Source organism: Ailuropoda melanoleuca, chromosome 1 (assembly GCF_002007445.2).
Source record: "Ailuropoda melanoleuca isolate Jingjing chromosome 1, ASM200744v2, whole genome shotgun sequence".
Classification (NCBI taxonomy): Eukaryota; Metazoa; Chordata; class Mammalia; order Carnivora; family Ursidae; genus Ailuropoda; species Ailuropoda melanoleuca.
Window position 1 is genome coordinate 164,572,219 of NC_048218.1, and position 15,227 is coordinate 164,587,445.

Here is a 15,227-nt window from a genome sequence, read left to right on the forward strand (position 1 = left end):
TCCCCTCTCAACTGAAACCACTGGTCCAAGACAGCCACAATCCAGATATACTAGCAAGTCATAAAACTGAACAAAAGCCGACAAACCTCACGGCACCAGGGCTATAGGGCCCAGACAAATTACGACCGTCTAGGTAATATTTAAATAGATGCCTAAAGTAATTGCAGGGGGCGCGGGCTGGTCCTCCTGTTGTAAAAGTGGTGAACGGGATAAAGTGGAAGGTGAAGATAAGAAGTCAAAAAAAGAGGTAAAATTAAAAAGCTTCATTCCACAGCTTTTATTCTTCTATAAGAACATAAACATCGTCTTTTTTTCCACGCACAGCAGCATTACAATATTAATTTATTCTGATTTAAGATTAGAAGTAAATAGAGCTAGAACTAACATTTATAATAACGATAGAATGCATTTGCATAAAACAAGATTGGCAATTTTTCATAATAATAGACATTTATACAGATTTGTATTTATAATTTTTCTTTTTCTGCACCTACAGGTTTGACCCTTTTATGCATGTAACTTCACAGTATAAAGGAAACCCAAACAATGTCTCCCTTCCCTAGTCTATTCCGCTTGCCCAGCCCTCCTTGGATTCTGTGAATTTTAGAAAGGAAAAAATAAAAGAGGAAGAAGAAAAAAGAAAATGAGAAAGAAAACTCTCCACAAGATAGGGAGAATTGTGGTGTGCTTGTCGTGTTACCAGTGGTAACAATTACTTAATGACCAAAAAACCCCACTAAATCCACACGCATAAACAAAACTATATTAGATTATCTACAGCCAGAAGGATATGGAAATTCAGAGGTAAGTGAACGAATTTAGTCCTACAATACAAGACCTTACACAAACTGAAAGAGAAGTTTCCTTCTCCTGGTCGTTCCCCCCCCCTTTTAAAGCTGAGATATCTTACAGAGGAAGGAAAGATTAATCTTTCTGACTCTCAATTTTCCGATCAGCCAAAGCCAAGCCCTTTTGCCAGCCTGCGTGTCCATGCTTGTAAGCCCTTCTCTTTGCCAAGGAAGAAAGAAAGAAAGAAAGAAAGAAAGAAAGAAAGAAAGAAAAAGAAAGAAAAAGAAAGAAAAAGAAAGAAAAAAGAAACCCAGGGGCCTGTGTCCCCTGATTAAACACAGCCCAGCACTCCAGGCAGGCGAGCCCGGTGGTGGCTCCTTGCACCATTGACCTCAGGCCAGACACCTCAGCGCCTACAATGGGACCTCGGCCTTCTGGCTAGGTTTGCCTGCCCCCGCAGGAAACCAGCTCCACCGGGAGGACATGAGCCATTTCCAGCAGAGGAACCCCGAGACAGCAAACCAGCCCAGTCACCACTCAACACTTGAGGATAATATTTATCTCTATAGAAATTTAGCACGATATGGCTTTTTCCCCCAGAAAACAAGTAAACCAGCACCAAGCAAACAGACAAAGAAACAAAAAGTCAGAACAAACCAGCCCTGCACAGATGTAACGGCCAGCGAGATGGCGAGTGTGGGAGGGAGGAATGGGGCTCCGGCACAGGTGCGAGTTCCTGGGCAGAGGCCGAAGACAGAGGGAGGAGAACGGCTCTCTGGCAGCGAAAAAAACGGCATTGCCTGGAGCTTCATCAGGAAAAATTAAAATTGGCTGTGAGCTCCCGGATCCGGTTTTCTCGGTTCATTTTCTTCAGTTTCATCCTGCGATTCTGAAACCAGATTTTAACTTGTCTGTCCGTGAGGTGGACGCTGCGGCTGATCTCTAGGCGCCGCTCTCGAGTAAGGTACATGTTGAACAGAAACTCCTTCTCCAGCTCCAGCGTCTGGTGCTTGGTGTAGGGGCAGCGCTTCTTCCTGCCACTCTTTGCAGTGAGCCAGTTGGCTGCGTTTTCGCCTTTGGAATTGCCTAGCATTGATGAGAATAAAGAAGGGAAGGTTAAATCAGGGCCAGGCTGGGCTGTGTGCAGGGGTGAATTTGGGACTTCTCTGCGATAAGAGGGATGCCCTAAGTCACACAGAGAGAGTTTTGCGCACACACACACACACACACACACACCCTTTAGCTTGCTCGGGAAGAGCAGTTCCTCCTAAGGGCATGTGCAAAATGGAGAGGGCCTCCAATCTACTCCTACCCTCCCAGTTTACATTTTCCTCCACTTTTCCCCAAACACCTGTTTTAGCACAAAGCTGTTGGCCGCTCACAGACAGAACGGCCTGGGAGGGCAGGCTGTATATCTTGAACTTAACGCCTTTCTTTGCTTCTCGCCCCAAGGCAGACAAGCATTTCCTGCAGCCCCCAAACTGGGGGCATGGGTGCTTCCTTGGAAGGGAGGAGGGCAGCGTGGCTCTTACCCATTCCCGTACCCTGATTGCCTAAGGCCCAATGAGAAGAGGAACAAGGCCATAGCTGCGACCCGGGGAAGGCACCAAAAACTGATTCGGGGTCAAGGGCCGTCCCTCACGTCTTTCCAGGAGCCAGGGACGTGCAGTCTGGGCGATTCCGAGTTCCAGGGGAAGCGAAATGGCCCCTCTCTGACTCTAAGCTCGGGGCCCCGGCGACCCGGCGGGATTTGCCTTTTCTTCTCCCCGCAAGGAGGATTCCCGCCCCTCCAGCAACTTTGAAAAAAGCATGGGGGATCGTAAACTCGAACTTCGCCGGTTAATGGGCTTATTTATTGGTGCTGGCGACTGCTTATTTTGGATGCCTTACAAACATCCGCGCTATCTGCGAGCGAGCCACTTTCCTCCCTCCCCCTCCCCCCGCGCGGGCCGTGCCTCGCAGGCTGGGCCCAGACCACTGCTCAGGGTGCTTCGGACCACGGAGAAGGGCATGCACAAGAGGGGGCTGCCCGTCCATGCCCTCGCCCCCGATGGGGGTCAGCTGAGGCCAGCGCGGCGGACGTCTTGGTGTGGGGGCGCTAAGCCGAACATGAATTTTTACTGCGTCCCCACGCCCAAATATTAAAAAGCAAGTTCACAAGGTCAGCCTGCCTGCAGCTTGGGCCAAGGCCGGCCGGCTGCTGCGCGGACTCCTGGCTCTCTGCTCTTTCCCTTCTCTGGGTCGGCCTGTCTGCCCGCCTGACTGCGGCCCTTCGGCGCGCCCTGCTTACCCAGGGAGTCCTTCTCGGGCGAGGCTTTGCTGCTTTCGGAAGGGGCTGGGGAGAGCTCCTCTGCGGCCGAGGACGACGCGTGCGCCTCCTCGTCGCCCTGTGAGCCCCCGCCGCCGCCACCGCAAGTCAGCGTAGGGGGCGGCGGTGAATCGAGGGCTCGCTCTTTCCTGGCTGCATCCGCTGAGCCGGAGGCGAGCGCGGGTGGCGGGTCGAAGCCGCGCCCGGGGGGCTGAGCGGGGAACGGGCCGGCGCCGAGTTGTTGCGCGCTGCCGCTGCTGCCGTAACCCTTGGCCGTGCCATAGGCCTGGGAGAGGCGGAAGTAGCCGGGCACTGGCACCCCGCTGGAGGTGCTCAGGGCGCAGCCGTCGGGCGGCGGGCCCCGCGGGAAAGGGGCCAGCTCTGCTGTGGCTGTGGAGCCTTTGGGGCATTTGTCCGCCGAGTCGTAGAGGCAGTAGGAGCTCTCCTCTTTGATGTTCTGCGCGAAAGAGCACGAGGTGGCCTGCGGCGGGGGTTGGGGTGGTTGCGGCGGGGGCGGTGGCTGTTGCTGCGGCGGCGGCGGCGGCGGCGGCGGAGGCCCCTCGGGCGGCTCCATCCGGCACGACCTGGGTGCGTCCAGCCACAGGTCTATAGGCGCGGGCGCGTAGCCGTGCGCCCCGGGACCCAGGCCCCCGCTGCCGCCGCCGCCGCCCGGCGACGCCGCCTCATTGCGCTTGCCTCCCAGAGCCGGGAAGAGCCCGCAGCTCTGCAGCCCGTAGGGAAGGTCGGCGGCCGGCGGCAGGTAGACCCCGCCGTGGGCGTAGTAGCCGCCGCCGCTACCGCCCCCCGCGCCGCTGCCACCGCCGCCAGCCTCGCCTCTGCCCGAGCTGATGAGCGAATCGACCAAAAAAGAGTTCGCGGCGGGGCTCTCCGAGCATGACATTGTTGTGGGATAATTTGGCGAAGGGAGCAGATAGCCCTTTCTGGCTGACATTTCTTGTGCAAAACATGCTGAATACGATTAGCAATCCCCCCGCACCGCGGCGGGTGCCCGCAGCCAATCCTGAGCCAGAGTTTCCGCGCGACCACTCCCAGTTTGGTTTCGTAGGCGCGGGGCCGCTCTCCGAGGGCGCCCTCTGAGCCCACGATTGATATAAATATGTAATCTGTATTGATGGGCCGGGAGACGCGCACCCCATACCTCTGCCCGCTGGCCAGGAGCTGTGGGGGCTGCCCCAACATGGCTAGTGGGGGGCCTGGCCCCTGGACTAGCCCCGCCCACACTCGGACGTGAGCCCTCCTGCGGGGTCCGTTTGAAGGGCCCTTGGGCCCCCGCGCAGTTAACAAGTGGGGTGTTTATGGCGCGCACCCCGGCCCGCCTTGGGTGCTCCCCATTCTTATTTCGGAATCAGCCACTAGCCCTGCAGGCACTCTACCCACTAAGGGGATCGGTCGGGACCTCAGGCTCTTCCCTTTCAGCTCGGGACCTGGAGCTGTCTCCCCAAAGCGGCGGACCTGGCCCTCAGGCCACCAAGACCCTTAGAGTGCCCGAGATCCAGCGCACGCTGGAAGCTGGCTATTGCCACTTCTTTCTTGCGCCCCACACAGAATTTTCCCCTAAATGTAATGCCCTGGCTTCTCAGCCCTTTACGCTCTCCTCGGCAAGTCGTTGATCCGGTTAGGATCTTTCCTTCGGGTGTGCTCACCTGGCTTGCTTTCTCTGCAGCTCCTGTCGGTTGATCCTGGTGAGCTGAAACGAGTTGGGGGTGGTGGTGGTGGTGGAAGCAACTGGTAACCTTGGCTGAAAGACTCTCCTACCCCTATTCGGAGGTTAGAGCCAGATCCAGGCATCCCACTGCCCCATCGCCCGGGGAAGCTTCCATGCTCATACGCCATTTCAGGGAAGTGAAAGAAACATTGCTCTTCGGGGTCTTCGATTTGACCAGAGACGAAGACCTGGAGGGCGAAACTTGGAGGAGGGGGCGGCGGATGGACACCTTTGCCTCAAGCTCTCCCTTTAGCCTTGGCATTCGCAAGCTCTCAGAGGTTATGACAAGAACCAGTGTCACCACACTCCTGCCTCTCCGTCCCCTCCCCTCTTCCCCCTCCCCTGCAAACCCGCGGCTGGGGCTGCCCTCACTCCCGCGGTGTGCGCATTTTAACGAGGCCCGCGGTGAGGAAATCCGTTCCCAGCAAGGCTGGGCTGGGCTCGTGGCCCAGTTATAGCAGCGTTCGGAGGCCAGGCCCTTTGCTCAGCAGACACCAGGGCCTCCTTCTTCCCTGGCCGTAGGGACGCGCTCTTAGTCAACTGGAAACTGCTGGCCCAGAACTCTAGCCCCCGCGTGGGCCTCATACGTATCTCAGGAAATGCGACCTTTTCCGGCCGGATCCAGGGGAGCCCAGAAGGTCGCTGCCTTGCCCCAGGCCTGTGGACCACAGCTCTCCAGGATGCCCCAGGCCTGCCCGCCTGCCGCACCAGCTCCAGCCCCTGCAGAGGCCTCGCCTGGGGCTGCTGAGCGCCGGGATCCCAGGAAGCAGACCGCTCAGGCCTCTGCGTGCAGTGGGGAGAGACCCTTGCAACCCGGCTGATTTGCCAGGCACTTGGCCTTGTTCCTCTCATTGTGAATCCAGTCCGAGAAGGAGGCTGAGCCCGAGAAGACCCAGAGAGAGTACGCGGGAGAGCTGGTGAAAGAGCCCTGACGCTGGCTTCTGAGATGCAAGGGGTTGCGGTCTCTGCCTGCTGTGGCTGCTCAGCGCGGGCGGCCGCGCCACGGCTTGCCCGGCACTCCAGCCACTTCCACCCAACGGGCCTGTGCCTCGCGGTGACTGGCTCCACGGATTGGGCATCTGGGGTAGAGAGGAGGGAGATGGAGAGAAAGAGAAGGAGAGAAGGGCTGAGGGAGAGAAAAGAAAGGGGGAGAGAAGGGGAGAGAGTCTGAGAAGCAATTCTCTCCAATCCAACAAGATCTTGAGGCCGCAGTAGCAGCCGCAGCTGAATCAAGTCTGTGTGGAGAGATCAGGAACTGTCCTTCACTCCCTACCTCCTTCCCGGGAACAAGTCCAAGGCAAATTCTAACCTGGCTAGGCCCAGAGGCCAACAAACTCGAACAGGAAAAAGCTTCAGAGCAAAGAAACCTAGGACCCCTGTCGGGATGGGCTTGGTCCTTATCCAGCTCTCCAGGAGGGTGGAATGCATTGGGACTGTTGCACTCAGCAGTGCTACTGGGAAATGCCACAAAACTGAGGACTGCACGAGAAGGGGGCTTTGCCCCATAGCACTGTCCATGCCAATCAAGAAAGCTCTGCAGAGTGTGAAGTAAGTCCCAAGAACGGAGAGGGGTCCTTGAGAAGAATGAGTCCCGGCAGGCCGTTTGGGCCAGGATTTGGTTCCTTCCCACACTAAAAGTAGAAAGCAGCTTCCCAAGGCTGTAGGTTGGGAAGGAAAGGGCCAGTAGCCAAAGGAGAGACTGCTTGAGATGGCAGAAGCTAAGAAAAATAAAATGTAAGTCAATGATCTGAACCTATCTTTTTGAAAGTTAAAGGGCCCCTTGGAAAAGCTAAGGCCAAGCCCTGATTCTTATCCTGTGAAAAATGCACATCTGGGCATTCCCACAATTTGACCCATCATTTTCAAGGAGTTCACAGATTCCGCACATCCTTCTCCTTGGGCCCTCCAGAATGTTCCAGGACTCTCAGGAATTCAGCAACCCTGCCAGTTTGACTGGTAAGACAAGCCGGGTACCCGGCTTTAGGCAGCTCAGGCTCAGTCTGGTCAGGGCCCTGTAGGGTGACCAAAAGCGCTACTAGGCGGGTTGGGATCCAAGAGCATGCAGGTGCCAACCAAGGTGAAAACAACCAGCTTGGTACTAAATCTGCTTTAAGAAGTCCCCTTGGCTGTGGACTTAGAGGAGGTGGAAGGCCCACTGCAGCCTCGCAGACCATGGCATTGGCACTTGGGTCTTCACTGGCCTTTGGGAAAGCCGAATGTTTTCCTCCAACCTCTTTTCTCCCCTTGTAATAAACCAAATGGGATGTTGAGTTTGTGCTGTTTCTTGCTTAAAAAAAAAAAAAGATGAGGATGATGAAGAGTGTGTAAGCCCGTGTGAGAGTTCCTCTCTGGCCCAGGACCGCCACCCCACCCCCACAGGGGCTGGCGAGCCGGGAGCGAACAGACAGCCTGCTCGAACGCCTGGGACGCAGACTGGCCTGCTGCCGCTGGTTTGGACGAGAAGATATCCATGCAGCAGAAACTCAAGTTAGATGCTGCTGCCCTTTCAAATGGTCTTGGAGCTCGCAGCATCCCTGACCGCCCCCCAAGGCTCGGCGCTCCCTAGACTGTAGCAAGGAGGCATTAACTTCCTCAATAGAATATTCAGTTTATCGATCACCAGGGCTTTCCCGAGGTTCCCCATCCCCAGAGATTAAGAAAAGCGATTCAATTGCAGCATGGGTCGGCTCCTGGATACTGTCTTCCCTCTAGCCCATTTGCCATCTTTCCTTCTCTCCCTTTCGCCCTCCCTCCCAGCTGCTGAATTTCTCTGTCCCCCTCAGGATGCCTTTGACCTAAAACTCTCTGTGCCTTCTTCCTTCAGCCAGGCCTGTGTAGCGGTTATGTGCAGCCCCCAAGGCCCTTGTTTTATTTAGGAGTAAATATCGTCCATTTCTACCTGGGTTATAACGCTCCCCCTGCCCGAGGCTAGAGGCTATGGAGCCTAAGTAAATGCCGGGCCAGTGGAATTAAGCCCTTTGGCGAGGATCGCGATGCATTTCACCAGATAGCGGATTCCTCCTTCTGTAGGCCCTTGCAAAGGACAAGAAATAACCAACTGTTACTACCCCAAACCCCCACCTCTTTTGAAAAATACTAGGCACTGAGATGGGGATAGCCAGTAAACAATTTGTATCTGGAAGTCGTTCTCAGTGCTTTCCATGTTCAGAATTATCTGACCGGTTGTGGAGTTGGGCTGTGGCCTCACAGAAGAAAAGTAAACGCTATTTTCACATACCCACTTTCACAAAAATTCTGGACTTCTCTGATTCTCACATTTACTGTCTGGTTAGAAAATTTTTTTGTAAGCCGCGATGTTCTTTTCTTGTTCATCTTTAAGAATGGCAACATTTCCAGGGAAATTTGATGTGTCTGTTTTGAATTAATCAGGTGCACTCTATCCCTAAACAACCCGCTTTAAATTTTTCTCTAAATCCAACCAGTAAACTGGCCCTTCTCTCCTGATGGGGGAGTGTTGGGGCCTTTTCACACACTCCCTAAATTTCAATATCCTTAATTTTGTCCATAATAAACTTCTTCTGGCCTTGACACTGGAGGTGGTTCTGGGATTTTAGGGAAGGCTCACGATGCAGAAAGCGCAGTGCGGGTGCCCACTCAGTGTGGTTCCTGTGGTTGCCTTATTTTGGCAGAGTTTGGGAGCCCGTGCTCAACAAAGACTAGTGACTTTTGATAGTCAGGATTTACAAACACACACACACACACACACACAGAGGCAGCACCTATTTTCTCTGAGATTCCCTCCCCCACTCACCCATGCACTGTATATTTGTGAAAACAGCGATTTCAAGAAACTAGTGAAAACATATTGGAATAAAAACTTAAATATAAGAAAAGAGGAAATTTGAATCTAGCCTCTGAGATGGTACGTGAAATGAGTATTTAAAACTTGTTTTGTGATAACCCTGATGGAGAGATTGTGATCAGAGTTTATCCTCAGTGCCTGCTTTTGAAAATGCATAAATATATACCAATAGTTTTTGCTTCTTTGCAAAATATCTCATATTTACATCTAAGAAATTGCTGCAAAACCCCAGCCAGGTTTATAGTAGTACATTCCTAATAAGCAAATACAGGTTCTCTGGAAGCCTCAAAAATCATATGCGACTTTTTTGAACTGGCCTTTTTCAGAACAAAGGTTTTCCCCAGGCTGTTGGGCAGACCTAGAGACCGCACCTAGTAGGAAACCAGAGACCTCCCGGATGTCTGCCCCAGGGAATAAGCCGGCCTCAGCAGCCTTGGTTGCTGACCACCACTTCATTGTTTAGAGTAGAAACTTTGTTTTCCCCAGTCCCGCCGTCTGTCTCACTCTCTCTCCCCTTCTCTCTCTTCCTCCCTCTTCTTCTCTCTTTTTGTTGCCACCACAACCCCCATCCCAGCACAGCCAGAGCCCTTTCGCTTGGATGCCCCCATCCCTGACTCATCCCAATCGGAATATTTCTACAAAATTGAAAGATCGTGTTGGGTGAATTGCTGGCGCAAAGAGCTAAAATCGTCAACTTTTCCACTTAGGCCTCCCGTTGCTTTCCAACCTTAGGGAGCGATGGGAGAAAGGGGGGTGGGCTGAGCGCCTATAGCGCCACCCGGAGAACGCAAACCCAGCCACTTTTCCCCGTCCTGCTCTGACATCGGCCACCTCCCCACTCCCGACTCAGCCAGATTGAAATTGCTAAACTTGTGGCCTCTTACCTTGACACATTTCCGAAATCACTGCCAAGGGACAGCAGGCTTCTCCGCGGCGCGACGCCTGCGAGGCCTAGAGAAGGCGCGTTGCTTTTAGTTACAACACCAATTACTTCTTGAAGGTGAGCCCCCCCCCATTTTGATACTAAGGGGAGCGGGACAAGTGAAATAATGTAACGTGCTGCTCTTAGTATCAGAAACGAACAAAGGCCAAGAATCGCGCTGGGGTTCCCGGCTCCCCGGCGGCTTTGACATTGATCGGACGTGCGCCATCTCGTGGCGGCTGAGCGACTAGGCCCAGCCCGAACTTCAGCACGGAGCCGGGAGAGGGAAGCAGGCTCTAGGCATAGACAGAAGGAAAGAATGTGCCCAGCCCGCTGCTAAAGAGATCTCATTTTTACATCTAAGAAATTGCTGCAAAACCCCAGCCGGGTTTATTGCGGCGCATTCCAAATATGCAAATTGGCCGGCCCCGGACGGGTTTACGACCACATTGTCACAGCCATCGGAGGATGGGCTTTTATAGGGCTCAGAAATCAAACCCGCGCCCGCTCGCTGCCCGCCGGCGAACAGTCCTCCTGGCTAGACTCTCTTTAGCAACTTGCAAGACTTTGGTTAATCTTTAACCGCCCCAAAGGAAGTCTTTCCTTAAACCCTAGGCTTCCCTGCCCACCCCTCCCTGCCCCCCAGGAGAGTCGTTGTTCACCTCCATGTGTCTGTTCATCAACCTAGACATTTATCTAGGGAGGCTGTCCCATTCCCCTTTGAGCTCGATTTCCCCAGTCTCGCCAGATAGAGAAACACACAAACAACTAAACAAAGCATGGTCTGGGGTCTGGGGCCTCTCTCCAAATTTGATCTTCTCTGCAGCTCTGGCCCTGCCTGGGTGGCTAGGGAGAGGGTGGGGGTAGAGGTGGGGGGTGGGCAACAAAAGGCTCTGGCCTTTCCACCCTGCCCCTCAAGGTTATGGGTGATGTCCAAATTTAAGGCAGAAGTTCAAAGGCAGGAAACAAAAGAGTAAACCGGCATCTTTCTTTCCCCAAAGGGAAAAGGCAGCCTCAGCTGGGAGCTTGGGACAAAGTGTCCATAGAGGCCCGTGAGAGTCTGCTTTTTATACCCAGACTGGTCTCCATCTTCCTAAGGGGGATCCCCCAAGGCCACCTAGAGTGGTTCTACTTCGGGCCTCTTAATCCTGAGGTGAGCAAGCCCAGCCTGGGATCAAACTCATTGACCACCATCTCAAGCCCCAGGGCTTTCTCCCAGGCTTCCCTCCAGTCTGAAAGGATGAACCCCCAATTCCAGGTCCTGAGATACCCCATTATTGAGACCCCCTACTTCCCCAAAGGACCTGGCCAGTCACCTTGGCTTCTCAAGCTTGGCTTCTAGTGGAGTTAAAATCCTGACTAAGTCACCTCCCCACCCCCTCAGGGGCCTGGTAACTTGCCCCTTTGGGGGGGTGGTAATGCGGGGGCAGACATTTGGCAGTAAATGGCAAACAGGATGAGGAATGTCACACCAGAACCCAGTACTCAAGTTTCCAGTCTTTATTTTCCTTGTGCCCTGTCGCCTGTATACATGCTGCGACATACGTGGTGGGTGAGAACGGAGGACAGGTCAACACTCGTTACAAACAGAGCCACCAGACACTTCTTAAAACAGGGAGGCAGAGGAAATTCAATGGGAAGGTGGTTGGCTTTCTCAGCTGAGGTCCCCAGACCCTGGAGGGCCAAAGTACTTCAAAGCATCCCCCTAATGCTTCCCAAACATTGCAAGAAATTAAAAAGGTCATTCCTAACACCCTTCCCGCCCCTCCAACACCCCAAGGAAATCAACTAATGGCAAAATTTAAGAAGTATCCAAACAAAATAGGTTATGGTTCTTTTATTTACAAGTCTTTTGAACACCATCCCTGTATGAAGCGTACATTCAAATATTTTTTAGCAGTGAGTGAGTTTAACCGTGGAACACTGTAAACAGATAGAGCCTTTAAATATTCTCTTCATCATCTTTTTCCCTCTCTACGTTGCATCTTTTAAAATTCGCTTTGGTTCCTGCAGGGAAATAGATAATATAATATAATATTTATTTTTTAAAATAATTCCAAACGCTCTTGAGCTCTTGGAAGGTTGCCGGAAGCTTCCAAGCTCAGTTCTGGGGCGCAAAGGGCAGAGTGCGGTGCCAGACTGGGTGTTTTGGGGACTCAAGCCCCTCATAGCTGGGGACCGCTGGCCAGGCCCACTGTTCCACTGAGCAAATCCAAGCTTCAGTTAAGTGTAGTGGAGACTTTGCCAGGCTGCCGCACTCCACAGGCATTTCCTGCAGAGATCTCGGGGCCAGCGGCCTGGGCTCAGCCTCTTAGCTATTTGATGTCTTCCACCTCGGGAAAGGTCTGTTCTGCGACCAGGCTTTAGGCCTGAGTGGCAGTCCATGAAGAAGACCCTCATCGGTAGGAAAAACTAGGTGGGCTGCCGGAGGCGACTTCTAGAAGCTCAGGCCTCGGACAACGCCGTGAGTGGCTAGGAGGGGTGGAGAGCCGCTAATGCCACCTGGAATAGATTTTTTCCCCGCCAGGATCAGCAGCCCTCTTCCACCTCATAGCCACCTCTTAGTCCAGCGGTCTTTCACATTGGCCTTGGAAAGCAGCCCCACTCCAGACATCTAGGAATCCTCCCCCCTTCCTCCTGCTCCTGTCCCCAAGCTGAACTGGGTTTAAAGATTGAATAGCTTCTTGATGCAGGGGTCCTGGGGGTGGGCAGGCTCCATGTGGAGGGTCCTGGGCCCAGGTCGATCTCCAGGGCTCTTGGCAGGAGGCCCAGTCCTGATGGAGACCACACCCAGCCCAAAGCTCCACAGTCTCCAGGAATGAACCACCAGGGGTCCCAAACCATTCATTCTAGTTGATGCACAACTCTCCAAATCCAATTTTTGTTAGGAATGTTAACCACAGATGCCCAAGAGAGTCCCAGGCCGCCTTCTTAGGGGCCATCTCCTTGTAGCCTCCCCGCTTTTGCACATCTCTTTTCTTCAAAAGTCACCACGTGCCTTGACCTTGTCAAGGGCAAAATCTGCATACAATCTCACGTGTGTGGAGCCCCCCACCCAATTCCAGCTGGCCGGAGCCTTAGAGGAGCGGGTTGGCCGAGTAGTACTGTAAACGGTCTCTGTTAATTTTTTTTTCCTTCATTCTCCTGTTCTGAAACCAGATTTTGACTTGACGGTCGGTGAGGTTGAGCATGCGAGACAGCTGCAGGCGCTTCTCTTTGTTGATGTACACACTGAAGAAGAACTCCCGCTCCAGCTCCCGGATCTGGTACTTGGTGTAGGGGCAACGCTTTTTTCTGGTGCGTTGGCCACCTGCGGAGGGAGAAAGAAGCAGGGAGTGAGCCAGGTGTGGGGGCTGCAATCCATCCCAGGACGGCGAGTGGAGGAAAAGGGCTGGCCCATGGGACTTGGAGGCCCTGTCCTAGCCCCATCAAGGTCTCCTCAGTCCCCTGCGTTCAGGCTCTTACTGCCAGCTGGGGACAGGCTGCAGGCGGAGACTGAGCCCCAGATAAAAGCCAGCTCCCTAGATAGGCCCCCAGGGAAGCTGCTCACGCTGCCCCCAGAGCCGAAAGGAAGGCTCCTTACAGCAACAGGCGAGTTGGTGCCGCCGCCGAGAGGGGGTCGCCGGCTGCCTCCAGCCCCTCCAGACTAAACAAACAGTCGCCCGCGGCCATTTCACCTTCCAGCACCTGGGCAGCCGGTTCCCGAGGCAGGAAAGTCGACCCCAGGCCCCGTCTTTCCTGGCAGCGGCTGTGACTCGGCCCTCCTTAGCATCTGAGGCCGCTGCCCCGTTTTTGTCAGCCTGAGTCCTGGCCACCAGGTCCTGCCTCCTCCACCAGCCTCCTGGCTTCCCTGAGGTGACGGGTGGCAGCGGAAGCCCCCTCCCATGGGCCTTCCCAGAGCACCAAGGCCACACAGCCTCCTGGTCGGCGGCAGGGCAGGCTGCTGTTCTAGAGAGCGTGGAGGGAAGAGGGGTTTCCTAAAGCTGCGGGCAGGCTCGACTTGCTCCCCTTTTCAATAAAACTTCACAGGACGGAGGGGGAAAAAACCCGCTTTTGACAGATTGAATAACAATTGTGACTAACATGCAGTGGGACAGAAGGCGGCACGTAATTGCCACCCCGACACAGGAAAATGGCTTCCTTTGGATAAAAAGGCCAACTTTGGCTTAATTTGTTTCTTTTAATATATTGCTCGAGCTCAACGGGCTATTTTATCTGTTAAACACGCTCCTAGCGCCATCGTTAAACAGCGATGCCTTTGAATCCCGACCGGGACTGGAGTCCCGACGCAACACATGGCTTTTATAAAAATCTCCGGATTACCTCGCTATCAAAGGCTCCCGGAGCCCTTGCAGGGGGAATTTACAGGCGCCCACCTCCGGCTCCCCAGCCCGAGCTGGCCCCGAGCGGGGTCGAGCTGCTGGGCTTGGGACTGGGAAGAGAAAAAAGGGAAAAAGGGAGTTGTGTGTGTGGTTTTTTTGGGTTGTTTTTTTTTTTTTTTGGTTTTTTTTTTGCAGGCATGCCTTGGCCGGTGGGTATTTCACGGCCAATTTCAGCACTCGCCACGTGATCCCGCCTTTTATAACAAAGTTTTGTTGGGGGAAACCTAAAGGCCCTTCATAAACCTTATATGCTTATAAAACAGCATATAAAAATTTAACAGCGGTGCTGCGCTAGATTTCCAACTCCCCTTTCATAAAGCGCAGGGCGCTGCCTTTATACGTACTGGAGCCGCCGGCCTTGTCCTCAGTGTGGCCGGAAGACGACTCAGGGCTGCTGCTGCTCTCAGGGCGCCGTCGCCGCTCCTTCTCCTCCTCCGCCGCCGCCGCCTCCCGGCAGCCGCCGCCGCCGCCGTCCGAACTTGAAGTTGCCGGCGTGCCCGTGCCCGTGGCCGCTGCCGCTGCCGCCGCCGCCGCCGCCGCGGAGGTCGCTGCGGCCGCTGGGGGCCCCTTCTCGGCGCTCTTGTCCCCGGGGTAGTCGGAGGAGGCGAGGTTTTCCGGGGTGCCGTAGGCCGTCTCGAAAAACTGGTCGAAAGCCTGCGGCAGGACGCCGTTCCTGCCCACGGTGCTATAGAAATTGGACGAGACGGCGGGGGTGGGGTGGTGGTAGACGTTGGCCGAGCTCTTGGCCAGCACGTCGCCAGGCACGCCGGCCGCGCTGGGCGCCTGCAGGCAGTCTCTGTGCACGAGCTCCTCCGCGGAGTAGCAGTGAGCCAGATTGCCGCGGGGGTGCCATTTAGTGGCGGGCTCAATGGCGTACTCTCTGAAGGTCACTTCGCGTACGGGTTGGACCTGGGGCAGGTTGGAAGAGTAGGAGTATGTCATTGGGCGCGAAGACGGGGTCTGGGGCAGAAAAGAAGGGAGGCTGGAGAAATCTGGACCCGAGACGTAGTAAGTACAACTTGGCAAATACATGTTAGAGGAGCAGGGACCACGCTCATCAAAATCCATCATTGGGCTACCTTGGGCTCTCCGCAGTAGCCGAGCTTAACATGATTCTCCACTGCAGCTGCCTCTTTGAAGCGGATCCGTGAAGTAGAAATTTGGAGACGTAAGCTGACGTGGAAATCTATCCCCATCCTTAGCAGGGAGGTGCTGGTCATGTGACCCGATGTTGAAATTGACAAGCTGCGAGCTGGTCCGGGCCCTTTTTTTTTTTT

General features: G+C 54.4%; 2 protein-coding genes across 2 annotated transcripts; both read right to left on the reverse strand.

Annotated features, from left to right (window-relative positions):
* Positions 1 to 266: 266 nt before the first annotated feature.
* Positions 267 to 4,740, reverse strand: HOXA10 (homeobox A10). The gene is made up of 2 exons (XM_034669601.1): positions 3,080 to 4,740; positions 267 to 1,875 (listed from the first exon to the last, which is right to left on the reverse strand). Exons 1-2 carry the CDS (start codon positions 4,047 to 4,049, stop codon positions 1,601 to 1,603), a joined length of 1,245 nt encoding a protein of 414 aa, XP_034525492.1. The 5' UTR covers positions 4,050 to 4,740; the 3' UTR covers positions 267 to 1,600.
* Positions 4,741 to 11,067: 6,327 nt separating this feature from the next.
* On the reverse strand, positions 11,068 to 15,207 carry HOXA11 (homeobox A11). The gene is made up of 2 exons (XM_034669614.1): positions 14,295 to 15,207; positions 11,068 to 12,878 (listed from the first exon to the last, which is right to left on the reverse strand). Exons 1-2 carry the CDS (start codon positions 15,019 to 15,021, stop codon positions 12,646 to 12,648), a joined length of 960 nt encoding a protein of 319 aa, XP_034525505.1. The 5' UTR covers positions 15,022 to 15,207; the 3' UTR covers positions 11,068 to 12,645.
* Between the last annotated feature and the right edge of the window lie 20 nt (positions 15,208 to 15,227).

Bases quoted from the DNA above. Each gene is read 5' to 3' on its own strand.
- HOXA10 (XM_034669601.1), bottom strand. From the start codon at position 4,049: ATGTCAGCCAGAAAGGGCTATCTGCTCCCTTCGCCAAATTATCCCACA. The intron at 1,876-3,079 runs GTAAGCAGGGCG...CATCAATGCTAG, and splicing joins GCCCGAGAAGGACTCCCTGG to GCAATTCCAAAGGCGAAAAC.
- HOXA11 (XM_034669614.1), bottom strand. From the start codon at position 15,021: ATGATGGATTTTGATGAGCGTGGTCCCTGCTCCTCTAACATGTATTTG. The intron at 12,879-14,294 runs GTACGTATAAAG...CTCCCTCCGCAG, and splicing joins GGACAAGGCCGGCGGCTCCA to GTGGCCAACGCACCAGAAAA.